We start from the raw sequence: 18,486 nt of genomic DNA on the forward strand, positions 1-18,486 counted from the left end.
ACAGTTGGTACACCCTCAGCGGCACAGGGGCAGCCGGGTGCAGAGGTAGTTAGGCCCAATGTTATCCAATGAGAGGCAGGGGGGCCTTTGGTTGGTGGCTGCTGGCTAGCAGGTCACACGGCTGTGGGAGCTGGGCTCCTGGTCAATTGCTCAGGGCAAATGGGGAAGTAGGATAGGACAAAGATTGCACTGCCAGGGGCACTCGGGCGGCTGGTTGCAGGGTGATTTTGAGCCGTCGGCGCTCAATGTTATTCAATAGAGATCTTGAAAAAGGAACAAAGGCTGCAGGCTCGGGGACGGAGGATCTTCTGGAGCGACCAACAATTCGAGGGGTGAGTTGGGATCTTGGAGGGTAGGTAGGCACCCCGGAGTTGGGCACAAGAGGCCGGGGGGCGCCGGGTGCAGGGGTGTCTTTGGATGTCAGGAAATCTTACCCTCTGCTAGTCGCGGTTGGAGGGGTCCCTGGTTCTGAGCCTGCAGGCGTTGTCTGGGTCGTCGAGGAGGGTCCTTGGGCACTGGATTCCAGGTCAAAATCCACTCTGGCACAGGCCGGGTTCGGCGGGTGCACAGTGGGCTGGATTTGCGGTTCCTGGCTGGCACCAGGGGTATTGCTTTTTGAGCAGAGCCACTGCTTGCGGGAGTCCCAGTCTCTAAGAGGGTCAAGGCAGGCAGGTCCTCCGGGGTTCTTGAGGTTGCTGTCCACAAGAGATGCTGGGATTTAGCAGGGAGCAGGTTCAAGGATGAACAGGCCTGTAGGGCTGGGGCCAAGTCAGTTGGTGTTGTCCTCTTGTTAGCAGCTGCATGGCAGGTCTTGTTTCGAAATCGGGATCTAAGGAAGGAAGGTTCAGGTGCCCCATTTAGGGGCGTTACAGGTAGGGGAAGGGCAGGGACCAATAGGTCCCTGTCCTGGAGTGAATACACCCCCTATCATTCTCCTCTCCTGTGGGAGGGGGGCAGGAGCCTATCTCTGATTGGGCAGGGCTCCCGATCCTCAAGATGGCCGGAGCCCGGAGTTGTGCTTCACCTCGCCTCTCCCACCTGAGGGGTGGAGTTGGCACAGGCTGGCACACCCCCTTTCCTTACGTAGGGTTTCCCGCCAGAGTGGGGGTCAGAACTGGTGGGGGCCAGTTGCTGAGTACAGCAATTGGTCTGGAGAAGCTCACAAAGGTGGTATGCATTTGAAGCTTCCCCCTGCCCATCCTGGGGGAGGAGACCTAGCACCTCGCCCAGGATGTGCATTGCTGCAGGCCCAGGAGAGCGGGGGTCTCTCCACCCAGGGGTCCAGCAACACGTCTGCTGTGTGACAGCCTAGGCAGCCTCTCAGACAAGACGTGGATTGTAGATTAGGTTTCAGGGGGCATCTCCAAGATGCCCTCTGTGGTGCATTTTACATTAAATCCCACACTGGCATCAGTGCCGGTATAATGTGCTGAGAAGTTTGATATCAAACTTGTCAGTCTTCAGTGTAGCCATTATGGTGCTGTGGAGTTCGTAATGACAACCTCCCAGCACTATATACTCTTAATGGCATCACTGCACTTACAGTGCCCAGGAATGGCCCTGTAAACTGTAGGGGCACAGGGCTCAGGCACCTGTGCCCACACCACTGGCATAGGGCACTCAGCTAGAGGGGTGACTGATGTATGCCAGGGCAGTGAGTTTGTGGGCATGGCACAGAGGGATGTGTGCCATGTCGACTCTTTGTTTAGGTCTGCACCAGGACACTCAGTCTGCAAAGGCAGGGTGTGGGTGTCAGGGTGCAGGGCCCCTAAGGGTGGCACAATAAGTGCTGCAGCCCTTAGGGGACTTCTCTGGTCACAATGCCCTGGGTACCATTTACCAGGGGCCGACATGAGGCCAGAGATGCCAATTGGGTTTTAGCTTCAATGCAGTTTTAGGGAAGGAACACAGGCCCTGGGCACCTGATTGGCAGGAGCCCAGGGCACACTCAGTCAAAGCACATCAGCAATTCAGCAAAAATTGGGGGCATACCATGCAAGAAAGATGGCACTTTCTCACACAAGGGCAAGGCCTTGCCAGAGTATGAACAGCACAAACAGCACCCCCGACAAGGAGGCAGAAAATGGATCAATATTACAGGAGAAACACCAGGCCATACATTTGTCATAACGGCAGGTGTATACAGTTTTTATTGAGGGACGCCTGACTCCCACGATGACATCACAGATCTTAGGAGGAAGATCAAAAGTACTCAACTTTCGTCGCTTAATCTCCACAAATGAAGGTGGTGTGTGCACAGGTTCTGGTGCAAGATTCTGCTCTATTGCTGCAATAGGAAATCCTGCCAAAAGGGAGCCTAGTCAGAGGACAGATGCTCATGCTAAGGAGTTAAACCTTCCTTGCCCAATCAGGAGCAACCTGGATGACTTGAGCCCAGTTGGCCTGATCTTCTTGAGAACCCATGGCAGGAGTGGTACCAGTGAAAAGGCATACAGGAGTCCCAGGTTCCAGTCTAATCAGAACGGGTCTCCATGCTAAAGCAACTTTGGAAGTTCCAACACACAGAGGCGCTGGCATTGTGCATTCTTGTGGTGGCAAACAGATCAAAGTATGGTCCTGCCTATTCACAGAAGAGACCCTGCGCCACCTCCAGATGTAGACCTGATTCGTGATCAGCAACACATCGACAGCTGAGTTAGTCTGCCACAGTGTATAGAGATCTCTCTATGTACTACACCACTAGGAAAATGTCCTGCCATTTCAGCCAAGTCCAGAGGCACATAGCCTCCTGGCACAGGGTGTCACAACCCCACCCCACCCCACCCTGCTTTTTGCAGTAGCGCATGGCGGTAGTGTTGTCTGTGAACACCTGAATCAGTCTTCCCTTTATGGATGGAAAGAAGGCCTTTAATGGCAAGTGAATCAATCGCAGATACAGAAGGTTTATGTGGAGCATTTTCTCTGCTGGAACCCAGAGTCCTCTGATCTCCACCTCCCACAGGAGGCCACACCATCAAAGTAGTGATACATATGTCATCAATTATGGGTGGGAAAAGGAGAGAGGTACGATGTTGACTTCATCGAAGTTGAACAACCAGCAATGCAGATATTTTGCTTTTTCCTAGAACAGGACCAAATCGAAAAGATTCCCCTGACGCTGTCCCCACTGAGACTTCAGATCTTACTGCAGAGCCTCATGTTCCATCTAGCGTGCTTCACAAGCAGGTTGCAGAAGACCATGAACCCCCGGATCCACAAATTTAGTGTCACTGAATCATCGGTATCATATGGCCACGAAAAGGGTGGGAAGCCTGTTGACACGGTGGCTGGGAGAGTATGGGCACAGCAGGAAACCACTTCCTTGGGCACGAAAGCGGTTTCAAAGGAATGTGATATTCCTCTTCTGTATTAGTCCTTTAGTGGTGAGGTGTCCAGTCTGTGGATGAATATACAACACTTTCTGTTCCGGATAAATTTTGTCGATCGGAGCGTAGAAACAGTGCTTTTTTGGTAATTTCAGCACATCTGAGTGTTTTGGTGCTGACAGTTTCGGTGCCGGAGTCTTAGGCGTTGGTGTCTTCGGATCTGAACTGTGTTTCGGTGCCGAATGGTGTTGGTCGGGCCAGACTTTTATTTTGACCTCAAAGGTCTCAGCTCGGTGCTCTATTTGGGGTTAGTAGGCTTTGGTGCCGAGCCAGAAGGCGTGGTCTCAGTGCCGACCAGGGCCACTTGTTAGATCAGAGCCTTCTTTTTATGTGAAGTTGGGTCTTGGGACGAAGGGGTATCTGTACTCGTAGTAGGTTGTCCATGTGGAATGTCTTCCTCTTGGTCGGAGTCAAGCTCTGAGATGGGGATCGACTACTGCTACTCCTCGGTTCCCATGGTCTCCCCGGCCTTTTCGTCTGATTGCTGCCCGAAGGTGTCAGGAATGGAGCTTGTGTGCTGGCACTGCATGTCACGATTTCAAGCCCGTCTGTAGCAAAGTGTTTTCTTGGAGCGGAAAGCCTGGCACACGTCACAGTCCTGTTTTGTGTTCGGGAGACAAACACGGGTTACACACTTTGTGTGAGTCGGTATTATTTCGTGTGCCACGGAGGGCAGAATTTGAAGGGAGTTTGTTCCATCGACTGCAGGTCAGCCCGACGTGGGTAGGGCTCGACGGCCTTCCACGAGCTTTTTTTTTTTGTAAAAACATTTTTTATTGGTAATCAAGTGCCGAGGATACATTACAGCATAAAAGCAACTCAGACATCAGTGACTGATGCGGTAAAGCAACTCAGCTCAAGCAAGACACCTTTTTTATAGAACTGACCCCAACTTGCCCACCCCACCCCGTAGTCCCCCCCCGTAGCCAGTGTGCCGCTTCCTTCCCTTCCAGTCATTAACATGGTACCCCCGCCCGCCCTGGACAGGGACCACAGTAAAGGGTAAATGGTGTCATACAACGGAGTGTCAAGACCCCCAAGGTTGCTATCAGTAATAGTAAGTAGTGTGCGCCTTGGTGTGCGAGAAATCCCGGTCCCAGTGCCCTCACCCTGGAGTCCCTCCCTCATCTTCACTCTGGTCTCCATCCGGCTGCTGGAGCGCCACCACCAAGGCCTCCCACGCCCTGGCCACCTCCAGCGCCTTGTCATTATCTAGGCTCCTAGCCTGTCGCAGCCGCAATGTACTCTCCGCTCTCGCCCAGCGCTCTAAAGTGGTCTTCCAACGCGCGTAGCTGGGGCCTTGAGTAGATTTCCAGTGCATGGAGATTTCACGTTTAGCTAAAATCAAACCTAAGTCACAGAATTTGCTGGTGAATCGAGTGCGGGGGGTGTGCGGGAACCACAGTAAAAGGCATGTACCCATGTCAGGAGCGATCTGCCGGTCCGTGACAGCATTCAGGCAGGACATTACCGCCTCCCAGTAACCCGTCAGCTTGATGCAAGTCCAAAACATGTGGGCGAAGTCCGCATCCGCAGTCCCACACCGGGGACAAAGCGAAGACGCACCCTCGAAGTACTGCGAGATTTTCGTCGGCGTCAGGTACGCCCGGTGCAGGGTAAAAAACTGGACCAGTTGGAACCTGGCGTTCCTCGTGCCCTTCCATGCCCTGCGCAGTAGCTGTGTCCACGCCGTGTCAGGAATAGACCGCCCGACGTCCCCCTCCCATTTGGCTCGCAGCCCATCCAAGGGTCGCAGGGCAGCAGTCGACAGCCGTCGATAAAGGCACGTGACAGCCTTGTAGGTGCCAGCGGCCGTCACTACATATTGGCAACACTCCGAAGTCTGCGGTTCAGTGAGCCCACACTTCCAGTAGCGGCGAATACCAGCCACCAATGCAGCGTGTAGCAAATATCCACCTCTCGGTAGATCGTAAGAGTCTCGGAGTTCCTGAAACGGAATCAGCGAGCCATCCTTGTACAGATCGCCGACCATCAGCAGGCCAAGCTCCTCCCAGATCGCCAGTGCCGACCAGTCCCCGCCATGCGGGAAGGCTGTGCACATCCTGAGCGGAATTTCCGGGGCATAAGGGCGAACGGCACCGGAGCGCTTGTTGGCCCGAAGCCAACAGCTGCGAATCGTCCGTTCCTCCAGGGTGAGCAGAGTCAGGTCCAGTTTCTGGCCCAAGACTAGAAAGGAGAGGAAGTGTCTCGGGAGCACTCCGCCCGACATATCGTCCGGGCCGCGGAACTCCAAGGCCACCGCCTGGGTGAGCCACTGCAGTTGAGCCGCCAGGTAGTACCACTCAAAATCCGGGGCAGCAAGGCCCCCGTCCGCTCTGGGGCGCATCAATGTGGTCAGCGCAACCCGTCTTCTACCCGAACCACAGATGAACCCCGTCATTAGGGAGCGGAGTCTGGTGAAAACTGACGCGGGGATCCAGACCGGCAGGGTGCGAAACAAGTACAGCAGTCGGGGAAGTGCCACCATCTTCAACAACGCGACTCGTCCCGCGACTGAGAGCGGCAGTGTCCGCCAGAAACCCATGCAACCCTGAAGATTCCGAATTGCCCTGTTGACGTTACCGTCTAGGAGAACCGCAGGTGAGTGGTAGATGAAAGTGCCCAGATAGGGGAGGCAATGGTGTTCCCATCGCAGGGCACCCTCCGGCTGGGCGTCACCGGCCCCCGGAGTCAGCGGAAAGAGGCAAGACTTCCCCCAGTTGACTCTCAGCCCTGAAAGATGACCAAAATCCGCCAGGAGCCGTTCGGCCCCGCGCAGGGAGTCGCCCGTGTCTGCCAGAAACAACAGACAGTCGTCCGCATAGAGCGAGATGTAGTGGGTGTCGGCTCTCAGCGGGAGCCCTGCATATGCTCTGCCCAGCCGGGCGTGCGCAGCCAGTGGCTCTATGGCCAGTGCAAATAACAAGGGGGATAGAGAGCACCCCTGTCGGGTCCCCCTACCCACCGTGTAAGAGGCTGATATGGTGGACCCCGTTTTGACACGGGCCGTGGCCGCGGCGTAGAGCAAGGCAGTCCATTTCACAAAGCGTTCGCCCAGTCCAAAGGCCTCCAGGACACGGAGCAGGTACGACCACTCGACGCTGTCAAAAGCTTTCTCGATGTCAATCGAGAGGACCGCGGCACTCGGAAAGTCAGCGGCCTCCCCTCCCATGATCCGGAGCAACCGGCGCACACAAGTGGCGGTGGTGCGTTGAGGAATAAAGCCCGCCTGGTCGCCATGCACCAAGGAACGCATGTGGGTGAGGAGCCGCGTCGCGAGGATCCGGCTCAGGATCTTGTAATCCGTGGTGAGCATGGAGAGCGGGCGGTACGCCGAGCGGCAGCTCGCATCACCTTCACGCTTCAGTAAGGGTATCACTAAGGCTTCGCGTGTAGACGCCGGCAAGCGCCCCGTGTCCCAGGCCTCTTGATAAACCTCCTGCAGTCGCGGGACCAGCACATCCGCATAGGCCACATAAAATTCGATCGGGAGCCCGTCCGTACCCGGAGTCTTGCGGCGGGCCATGTGTTTGATGGCCACCCTGATTTCTCCCACGGAGATATCGCCGCCCAGCTGTTTCGCGTGCTCCGGATCGAGCCTGGGCAGCTGCGCCTCCGCCAGGAACTCCTCCAGCTCCGCCGGGGGGTCCGGCATCCTACTCCTATAAAGATGTTCGTAATACCGATGGAATTGGTCGTTAATGTCCAGTTGCGTGTAGACCATGCGCCCCTCCGGAGTAGCGAGCGCCACTATAGGGGAGCCTCGGGTTCCAGGGCTGGCCAACCACGCCAGTAGCGAACCCACTTTGTCGCGTTCGGCGTGAGCCCGGACCAGGAACTCCTTATAATCAAAGCAGCGCAGTTTTTCCAGCGCTGCCGCCACTACCTCTCGAGCCTCGGAGACCGCTCCATGAGCCTCAGGGTCCGCGTGGCTGCGCCTCTCCTCAGCGCGCAATCGGTCCTCACTGCGCTCTACATCCTGCAGTAGGGTTTTACGGACACCCGCAGTAGCCGAAATACAGACGCCCCGAACCACCGCCTTAAAGGCGTCCCATTCCAGCGCCCGGCTGGAGGCCGTGCCCACATTGGTGTCAAAGTATCCCTCCACCCCGCTACGTACACTGGCTTTAAACGCCGGGTCCTCCAGCGTCAGTGGGTTCAACCGCCACGTCGGGATAGCTTGGCGTCGCCTCATCCACTGTATCGTCACCAGGCAAGGGTTGTGGTCAGACACCGTCTTAGTTAAGTACTCACTGTGGCGGACCAGGCTCTGGATGTCCAGTGAGCACAGAATGCTGTCTAAACGAACATGCAGATCGTGTGGGGGGAGTAAAAGGAGAAATCCCTTTCCGTTGGGTGGTGGGTCCTCCACGCATCGACTAGGCCCCAGCTACTCTGCCACGTTCTCCTACTCTGCGCCAACTTGTGAGCCGCTGCCTGCGCTAGGGGCGGGTGTGAGCGATCCAGTTCCACGTCCAGTACTGAGTTAAAATCCCCCCCAAGCAGGACCGTACCAGCCAGGACAGTCGCCAGCTTCCCGGAAAGTCGCGCAAAGAAGGCAGGCTGGTCTACGTTAGGGGCGTATACGCTGCAGAGCGTCACGTCCCTCCCATCTAGGCGGCCCTGCACAGCAACAAACCTCCCCTCGGGGTCAACTATCGTCACCAGAGGCTGGAAAGGAACCCCCGCCCGGACCCATATCAAAGCCCCCCGCGCAAAGGCCGAGTAGGTGGTGTAAAACATATGCCCCCGCCACCTGCGCTGCAGAGCCCGCCCCTCAGGTAGATCAATGTGGGTTTCCTGCAGGAAGGCAATCTGAACCCCCCTGCGAACAAGATGGGCATGAACCCTGTGGCGTTTCAGCATGGAATTCAGGCCCCTCACATTCCAGGTCACACATTTCAGTTCAAGGAGGGTCCCCATTCCTCACGACAAACACAACCCCAAAGAAAGCAGCATTCGCACACACACTGGCTACTCCCCAAAAAATAAACCCCGACAGTCCCCAACAACCCCATGTCCCACCCCTCCCCAGAATAGGTCCCCAACAGCAGAAACCCATCCAAATGAGCAATTCCCAACAGTAACAGTCTCTGGCAACTACCAGAGTCCCACAGTAGGTGTGGGAGAAGAGGGGGTGGCCTGTCGCCTTCCTCAGCAGACCGCAAACAGCTCACTCTTTCAGGCCAGTTAGGCCTCCCCCACGTGCCCCAAGTGTCCCGCATCCCCTCCATAAGGAAGGCGACCATCACCACAGAGGTCGGCCGCCCAACACCAGTTCCAGGCCCAACAGGTCAATACCGCCCCAGCCCCAAACCCCGGTCAGGAACACAGCAGTCTATACGATACCACTGCAGGGGTGCATTAGCCACACTCGTCCAGCAAACCATCAGCAGTTCCAGGCGTGACATGGGGTGGCGCGGGGTCTCCAATCACCGACTCCTTCGAGGACCCCCCGCCGGTGCCACCTCGAGATCCCGACTCCCCAGCCGTCGCGGCGTCCAATGTCTGGGAGATGTCAGAGACCGCCCGGAGGGCATCTCTGCGCTCCAGCTCAGTTTGTGAGACCGTGGGTGTCCGAACTTTGGGTGGTCGTTTCTTGCGCCTCCTACCCCGCCTGGGCCGTGGCGGCGCCCGCCGCTGCTCCCCGGTCGCATGAAGAGCATCCGCGCCGGTCTTGTAGAGCTCCAGCCAGCTCCAAACGTCGTCGGGAGTGTCGTAGAAGGAAGACTTGCCATCTAGCATGATCCGTAGGCGGGCCGGGAATAGGAGAGAGTAGCGGATGCCCTCCTCCCGGAGCGCCTTCTTGACCGCCAGAAAAGTCGACCGCTGCCTCTGGACTTCCAAGGAGTAATCAGGATATATGGACACCTGGGCATTGTCCACTCGATAGGGTCCCAGAGCTCGCGCCCTCTGCAGAATGAGGTCCCGGTCTCTGTAATGCAGCAACCGTGCCACCACCGGGCGGGGAGGCCGGCCCTCGGCCGGGGGACGAGCCGGCACGCGGTGAGCACGTTCTAGGGTGTAGAACGGCGAGAGCCCTTCCGGAACAACCACATCTCGCAGCCAGGCCTCCAGATAGCCCAACATGTCGGTCCCCTCAATTTTCTCCGGCAGGCCCACCACACGAACGTTGTTGCGGCGGTTGCGCCCTTCCGCATCCTCCGCCCGCTGCTCCAGAATGTGCACCCTCTGCTGCAGCTCCCCCAGCAAGGCGTCCGCCGCTTTCGACGAAGGTTCCAGCTCAGCAATCCGGGTCTCGGTCTCCTTGACCCGATCCGCCAACTTGCCGTGGTCTGCACGCAATAGGCCCAGGCTCGTGGACACCTGCCCGATGTCATGATGTAGGGCCTCCCTAGTGTCAGCAATGGCCTTCAGGATCTGCTCCAGTTGGCTCTGCGGTAGGCCCGCCGCCGGGATGGCTTCCAGAGTGGGGTCCCGACCATCCGCCGGCCCCCCAGCAGCCTCCGGCGGGGGTTTTAGGGGGCGCTTCCCCATGGGGGTGGCCACGTCTCGCCCTCGCAGCAACAGGGTCGGCGCCTTCTCCCGCGTCCAACTCACCAGGCCGCAGTCCTCGGGGTCGCTCGCCGCCTCGCGGTCCACCAAGCACACGGAGCCCCTCTGAGTGCTCCGCTCTCCAAAGTCTGCAGGCAGAGTACAAGGCCACCAGCCCAAAATGGCGGCAGGGGCGGCTCTCCAGGGTGTCAATGATGCAGGGGCAGGGAAAGGCGCGCCCGGGCGCCAAGAAACAGTCCCCCCGGGGGTCTTCAGAGCCGAGCACCAGGTTCCCCGGCGGTGGCAGAGTCCCTCAATAGTAGGTGGCCAGGGAGCAGCGCAGGATCACCCCCACTCAGGCCGGTTGCACAGGGTCCGGACCCAGCTCAATCCTGGGTCGCGCAGGGCTGGTCTGCACCCCAAGCCCGCGCTCCGCAGAAGGCGCACGGTAGAAACTCCCAAAGTCAGGCTGGCAGGGGCAGTGCCGGGCAGCCACGACCCCGTCAGGCCACGCGGAGAGAGGCCCAAGTCCAAGCGCAGCCTCACGCTCCCTGTCCAGCCAGCAGCAGGCCCCCCCCGGGCCGAGTTGGTATCAGAACCGCTCACCGGCAGGGGCCCCCGCTGTGTCCCCGCTGATGCTCCGCAGTGAGGGAGTCCGAGCCCCGCCGCCGCGGCAGGCTCAAAAATCCCGGGCTCCGGGCCCCGTGGCGGCCGGCGGCCGGCTAGGTATCGCCGCGGGCCGGCCACTGGAGTACTCGAGACCGGGGATGCGGCCGAGCGTCAAGGCCGCAAGAGGGCCGGCTCGGCCCACTGAACACCGGGCGCAGCGCGGGCGCCGCGCTGTCAGGGATCCGTCCCCGCCGTCTCCGGTCAGGCCCCCAGGCACATAGGAGGAGATGCGGGCAAGCTCAGGGCACCAAGGTCATCAGGATCACCAGCGCCAGGATTAATGGAGGAGGCCACGGCGGAGCTCAGCGCTCACGCGTCTACCTCCATCGGCTGCCAAGCCACGCCCCCGGCCTTCCACGAGCTTTGCAATCGAAAGATAGTTTTAATAAGTAAATAAGATATGCGAGAGAATGGGAAATGCGATCAGAAACAATACCGTCGAGGGTGAGCGTCTTGCGCACCAAGGGAAACGAAGGAACGGTGTCGAACCGGTGTCCAGTAATTCCCGTCCGAACCCAGTGGCGGAAAAAAACAATCTAACAATGGAGTCGATGCTGATGCGCACTATCACTGAAAGGAGGAGTCACCTACCTCATGACTGGAAAAAACTTCTTCGAAGAAAACAAAGTGCAGACATATGGACCCAACACTAGATGGCGGGCTACGCACAGCATGGATCTACAGCTCACATGCCTCGAACACTTGTTTTCACCAGTGTCCAGTACATGGTTTAAGATGGCTTCCCTGGTCACTTTCACTGGCAACAATCTGACTGACCAGAACAGGGGCATATCTGCTCAGGTATATATTGCCCCACATATAATATTAAGCACACTGCCTTGGGACTGTCAGGCCTGTTGTAGGGGTAACTTACAAACATCATATGCTGTGGTAAGGGACATGGCACAGAGGGATGTGTGACATGTCGTGTTTTCACTTTTGTCTGCACCAAGACACGCATCCGGAATGACAATTGTGCATGTGCTTGGTGAGAGGTCCCTTAGGGTCGCACAAATTGTGCTGCAGCCCGCAGGGAACCTTTTTCGTACCTCTGAACCCTAGGTACCAGAGTACAATTTACTAGGGACTTACAGAGGGTGCTAATGTTTTTGCCAATTGGGGAACAATTGTACATTTGGAGGGAAAGAACACTGGTACTGGGGCACTGGTTAGCAGGAACCCAGTGCACTTCAGTCAAAGCTGCAACTAATACCAGGCTAAAAGTGTTTGTGGGTTTGGGTACTGCAAAAAAAAAAAAAGTTTCCTACAATGATTTTGGTGTCTAAACTGCTATAATAATCTGTAATTTTTTTAATTGGTGTCACAATTCTTTATTGGGTGTGTCTCTTGCTTACTGACAGCATGTATTAAATGCTGAACACTATCCTCTGATAAGCCTAAACTGCCACCCACACTAGCACAAGACAGAGTAGTTGGGATTATTATTTTAACCCCTGTAAACCAGTAAGGGTTGCCTGGATTCTCTACACATTGTATCCAATGTTGGTGCACTATATAGAGATCCAGCTTCCTACAGCAGTCAGTCTGATTCAGACATAAGAGTATTTAATGAAAATTTCCTTTGGCAAGTTGGTTATTTATTATATGATTAGTGTGTTACTAGAGAGGAGATACACCCCATTCTGATTCATGAAGTCTGAATTTGTCCAAGTTGGTAAAGTGGCCAGGTGCATGGGTGTGTTATGCTAAACAGCTGCATGTAAACACACTTAGCTTACACACACACACACTTTGCTTACACACACACTTACACACACATACCTACACTTACACACACATCCCTCTAGAGGTTTGCAATGTTCACTTTTGAGGTAAGTATAAAGAACAAATACATGCTTGTATGCAGCACCAAGCGCTGACATACTGCCTTTAGTCGTGAGCATGTTAGTCATTAAAAGAAACCCCTTTTTCCGAATTAGTTTTTCTAAGTAAATATTTTGTATCTTGTAGGAAGATAATTTGGGTCTGCCTGTACCTACAGGTTTTTGTACTGAATGAGAACGGATAGACATAAAAGCGTTGACCTCCTTTTGTTGCATGTATCAGATGAGTAGGGAGTTTTTTGGCCTCAAACACCTTTGACCAGATTTAGCATCCTTGTTAAGTCAAAACATGTTGGTATCTTAAACTGGTAGGTGAAACAACATTATTTTCTACCTTTACACCACATTCTTAATTTTAACCTATACCAGATTTATCCATTAATAAAGAAATTTTCTTTGGGTATACCTCCCAAGTATTTTTAACTCATTATCTGAATCTTTGGATTTGTCATGTAAAAAATATCTAAGAATTCTCACCTTTGTTTGGTTGAGTCTACTCGAGTCGTGCTGTCCTACTCCAGGGCGGTAGGCCGCCTATAATGAAGCATTCCAGGATACAGTATGTGTGACCTCTCAAATATCTAATATGCCTTTAGGTCAAGACCAGTTTTTGTATTTAAGAATAGGACACAACCTATTTCTTTCTTCCACTACCCAAGTATCTTATGTGTTATGATGGATCCAATGTTTATCATTTTAAAAAGCCATGAATACATCGAAAAATCGTGAAGATGATGTTTTGTTTTTATAACCCCATTTTCATACATTATGAACTTAGAAAAAAGGCTACAGGATGTATCTCAGATTACTCTTTAATCAACTGCATGTATTAAAGAGAAGCACTTATACAACTTTGTTCAAATACATCAAAATTAGTCATGATGCCATTAAACAGGCACACAACGCACACAATGCTTAGCTGCCAAATGTAATCAATATTGGAGAGGCTTGCACCACTCTACAGTTTCTCCAGGGTAGACAAGGTATAAATTGCATAACTTAAAATAAAAGATGAACCGTTTACTCACCCGATCATAATGCTGCTCCAAAAACTCTGCACTTAGCAATTTGTGCCTCGTCAGCAGATCCTGAAAAATCGAGTTTTAATTAAAGGCCCGCCATGCACAGACATTTCATTTGAAAGATATACGTATAACCAAATTATCAACTGGCATTAACGTATACAACTCTTTCCAACCAAAGTATTAGGAGTGGATTTTACCTTTCTGCACACTAACATAATCACAGTGCACTGCTAGTGGGTGAGCGAGTAAGTTGGCTACCTTTCATTTCAACCACTAACTTATTTGCTAACTTTTGTTCGCTATTATACGCAGTTTCTTCTATAAACATACTTAAGAAAGAATACAGATTTAAATATGCATGGGTCTCTAAAACTTCTAATTTCTGCTGAGATTGAAGACATCCAGAATACATTTTAATGAAAGCTGCAGCTCCGCGTACTTTAAGGATAAGTTACAGCCAGGGCCACAGAAATGATGCAATTCTGAGGCCGCAGCATTTACAGCATGATTAGGGATTGATGTAATTTGTTGATATCTACCATTTGCAGCAGGATGTTTGGATTTTAACATATGTTTGTTTAAACAGAAGTTACTAAAATACTATGAAAAAGCAAACCACATTTCAAATGACTAATGCGGCATTCAGGTGTAAAACTCGTGTTAATGCAGGAAAAAATTTGACAAGACAGAATTAATGTGCTTTAAAATGATAAAATATCCAAATGATTCTGCTGCCGAACGTCCTCCATTATACCCCTTTAATGTTTTTTTACACTATTTGGTGAAGCCTGCAGCTTGGTTTGGTCCTCTATTGCACTTCACTGGTCTTGGTTATAACCTCTCAACCACAAAGGTTAGGGATGCTAAACTCTGAATCAGAGTATTGCACCCATGACGTTGTCATAGGATAGTAAGGTAATGCATCTAACTTGTAACGGTTTTGCTAATTGCAGTATTTTGTAGATACACATCTTGAGTTTGGTCTTGTTGAACTAAAATCCCTCTGGTAATCAATCTCACCATGATGTTCAGCAAAGCACACACACACGTTTGTGTGGATTAGCTCAAAACTGCTTTTATATCATTTGGATTTCTGGTATTATACAATGGCTCTACTTTTACGTTGTACCTGACAAAGAATTGTATTCTCCTTCACAGTGCAAATAAAGTATCTACAACCCTTGTCTCAGGATTAGAACCTTCACACTTCCATGACCTACCATTCATTTTCAAAACAATATTACTAATTTGAGAAGTTTTTTTCCTGAAAAGATAGGTTTAGCACCATCAAAAACCCAAGCTCTGTCAACATAATCTACAGAACAGATGGGTTAATGGAAATAAAATAGTCCCAATAAAGTAAAACCTGGTTTGTGTGCATTTAACCAGCAAAGCACAAAGATAATTTCAACATATTGGGGCTAATGCATCTTTTTTAGTGGCCTCGGTGCAAAGCGGATTTAAATTCTTGAATGGCTGGTATTTCATCCTTCGAAAATCAGTAATCATAGGCATGCTTTTGATTAGTGCAGACACTTGGTTTGGAGGCACAGATGTCAGCGGTTTTTTTTGTAATAAAAGAAAATCCTTTTTGATTTCAACAAATTTTAGTTTTTCTCGTTGCCCCTACTCAATTCAAATTTTAACAAGGACCACTGCATTTTGTCACAGAGACGCAATTATGTTCAATTTAGCACAGAAAAAATTGACTGCTGTCTTAAAGACACAAGGAATGAGAATACGGTTTAGAACTTTTTAATGGTTTTGTTTAGACTTTGCAATTGTGATTAAAATTTAGGAGCTTAACTATACTTTCTACATGAGTGGTTTAATTGTGAATAATGCTACGGATAGTACTTGAAAGTTATTAGATCGTGGTTATTTATGGACTGGGAAACAAAACAAAAAAAATCACTCAAATCTCACTAGATGCAACTTCCAATTCAGAGTAAAAAGATAAAAATAAATTGGCACTTGATGTACTGTTTGCAACTGATGGTACTGTGTTGTCAATTTAAAGCAATCTAAGTGAGCCAGAAGGCTAGAATTACAAAGCCAGCCTATGGAATGCATCATCCTGCCTGAATCATAATGGTGTCTTTTATGGCATCAACAGTGGAAAAAAATAGTCTTTTGGTGACAAAAGAAGCTTGTAACAAAATAAAACGCCCTCATTGATGCTGGGTTCAACTGCAAAGAGGACTATTGTGCTTCCACGATACAATGACACAGATATTGTCGACATGCTTACAGAGCAAATCTCTGATTTAGAACTTTCTGCAATTTCTCTTAGTCATCTATCCCAGGTTTGCCTAAAAAATAGCACTTTTTGGTGAACAAGCATGGTTATTGTGAGCTCAATTCCACTCTCTGCTTGAGGCTTAAATCATTCATGACAAAATGTTAATGATAATAAATTACCTTGAAGGTAGCAAATGCATCTGAAGCAATATCAAATGTTGACATTTCCACATATCTAAAGAAATCGTAGAACTGTTCGGACCACAATATAATTTTAGCCAGTGGTTCATGTCGTATGCATTCTCTTAACATTATACCACAATTCAGAGCGATTTCTGGAGATTCATAGCTATAAAGTAAAACAAATGGTTACAAAATAGTACATAACTAGGTATAGTTAATGCAAGATTCTCAGCTCCCATTAATTATCAAAGAAAAAAAACATGCAGCTGATCTATGACATTTGTGACTTGTCTTCACAATAAAAGACATAAATAGGAATATGTTAAACAAGTCAAAATTATTATTTTGTTTTTTTTAAAGAAATTCCTACTACAACCCTTTGATGCCAATACTTAATTTTCAACAGACCACAAGTGAGTGCATGTATTTTAATAAATGCCTATTCTCCTTTCAGGTGAAATTTAACTACCAGTCTCTTGAGTAACATAAATTGCCTACAATAGGATGACATTAATAGGTAAACAACAATCAACAAGTCAGCAATTCTAGACAAAATGAAAATCTAACTAGGCTCAAACATCAACATTTTTTTATTAATGCAACCAAGTTTGGGAGCATGTTTAAACTTAATGATGCATTTGAGTATTGCATGCTTTTATTCAGAACGAACATGACATACCCCTAACATATCCAAACTTAAGTGAAACGTGTACTGTTCTGATAGTTTTGCCATTTGCAAGCAACGTCAGAGACTGAGACCAGAGGCCAGAGACAACCAGACACTTGTGGATATCCGGGCGGCCCGAAGAATACTCCTAGCATCCTCAGCATCCTGCATCCTCACCATCAGCACCACTTCTTGGCAGGACCGTGTTAAAGGAAGAAAAGATAATGAAGACCCCAAGACTGCTGAAAAACGATAGGCAACTGTCTCCCTTGAACTAAGTGGTCCTTGTGACTCATTACCTCTCGGTTGTGCCCAGGCCAAGCCGAAAGGAAAATCCTTACTAGCCACGTTGTTAGGAACTACTCAAACTATTGCAACAATTTATTGCATCTTTTAAAAAGAATATACTTACCTTTGAAAAATAATATCTGGAGATTCCTGCAATAGATTTTTTGTTGTGGTATCCAACTCGAGATGAAAATATACACTATTTTTATACATTGTTATGTTAAATAAATTTATCGAGCGCGGCTAACACCATTAGGTTTCTTGGCGCTTGTGCTGAGGGAGCAAGGAAAAAAGCGTAGGAATTTAACAGCTAAGGATAAGACTCAGTAAAAAGGAAAGTTTTGAGGAGGGATCTGAACCTGGGGTAAGGGGAAGGCAGCCTGAGAGGGAGAGGAAGGGAATTCCAAAAAGACGGGGCTAGAAATGAGAACCTAAGGCCACCATGCTTCTTCCTCTTAAACCTGGGAACTGATAACAAGGCCATCTGAGATGACCTAAGATTGCGAGAAGGAACATATGGGTGAAGAAGGGAAGAAATGAAAAGAGGACTGTGGCCAGCAAGAGATTTAAAGATAGTGCAGCCAAGCTTGAATTTACAGCGTGCAGATACCGGGAGCCAGTGGAGACTTTTTAAAAGAGAGCGAACGTGTTGATCTCTGGGTTGGTGATAAATCAGGCGGGCGGCCTGATTTTGGATCAACTGAAGTCTCTTGAGTTGATAATCAGGGATGCCTACATACAATGTGTTTGCGTAGTCAAGCCTAGACAAGACTAACGCAAGCAAAGCCAAAGTAAGGGCTTCGGTAGTAAGTAGGCGAGAGACTTTACGAATTTTCCTGAGTTGGAAATGGCTAGAGGACACTATCGCGCTTATCTGGGGCGTCATGGAAAGGTCGTTACTAATGACGACTCCCAGACTTTTAGCTGAATTAACAGGACAAGGAGGACTGCCCAGGCTTGCAGGCCAGAAAGAAGGTTGCCAGGGATTGGAAGGTCCCCCGACAAGAACCAACCCGGTCTTGTCGGGGTTGAGCTTCAGATGGTTTGAGCTCATCCAATTACTAATGAAGCAGAGCGTGTTTTGAAAGGTAGTAATTGAATCGTCAGAGGAATCGATGGAAAAAACTAGTTGAATGTCGTCCGCGTAGTTAAATGCGGCGACATTAAACCTGCGGAGGGAACGTATTAACGGGGCCAGGTACAAATTAAAAAGGAGGGGGGATAAAGAGGAGCCCTGCGGGACTCCGCAGGTCAGCTTGACCTGAGTGGCAGAAAACTGGGACAGCCTGACGGCTTGTTGGCGTTGGGTCAAAAAAGATCTGACCCAGTCCAAGGCGGTGCCCTGGATGCCAGCCTCTCCGACACGGTCGACCAGAATATCATGGTCGACCGTGTCAAAGGCGGCCGACAGATCCAGGAGGACCAGGGCCTGACAGATGTTAGAGTCGGCCCCTCTGCGCAGTTCCTCCATCACAGAGAGGAGGACTGCTTCTGTGGAGTGCGCAGGTCTAAACCCGGCCTGCTGGGGGTCCAAGACGCACGAGTCCTCAACAAAAGTGCTGAGGGTTTGAGTGACATGCGACTCCAGAACTTTGCTGAGGAAGGGAAGGCGAGAGATAGGGCGATAGTTGCTCATGATGGAAGGGTCTGCCGAAGGTTTTTTCAGGATGGCAACCACCTCGGCCTGT

At 50.9% G+C, this 18,486-nt stretch overlaps 1 protein-coding gene across 8 annotated transcripts in view; it reads right to left on the reverse strand.

Moving 5' to 3' along the window:
- The window catches only part of CAB39 (calcium binding protein 39), a 197,586-nt gene that overhangs the window by 69,759 nt on the left and 109,341 nt on the right, over window positions 1-18,486 (reverse strand). For all 8 annotated transcript variants that reach the window (XM_078668134.1, XM_078668131.1, XM_078668137.1 and 5 more), the window contains 2 exons: window positions 15,841-16,009; window positions 13,423-13,482 (listed from right to left, as the gene is read on the reverse strand). In XM_078668134.1, the coding sequence (XP_078524260.1) occupies window positions 13,423-13,482; window positions 15,841-16,009 (229 nt within the window). The remainder of the gene's footprint in view (window positions 1-13,422; window positions 13,483-15,840; window positions 16,010-18,486) is intronic.

The sequence above is a fragment of the Lissotriton helveticus genome, chromosome 11, assembly GCF_964261635.1.
Source record: "Lissotriton helveticus chromosome 11, aLisHel1.1, whole genome shotgun sequence".
Classification (NCBI taxonomy): Eukaryota; Metazoa; Chordata; class Amphibia; order Caudata; family Salamandridae; genus Lissotriton; species Lissotriton helveticus.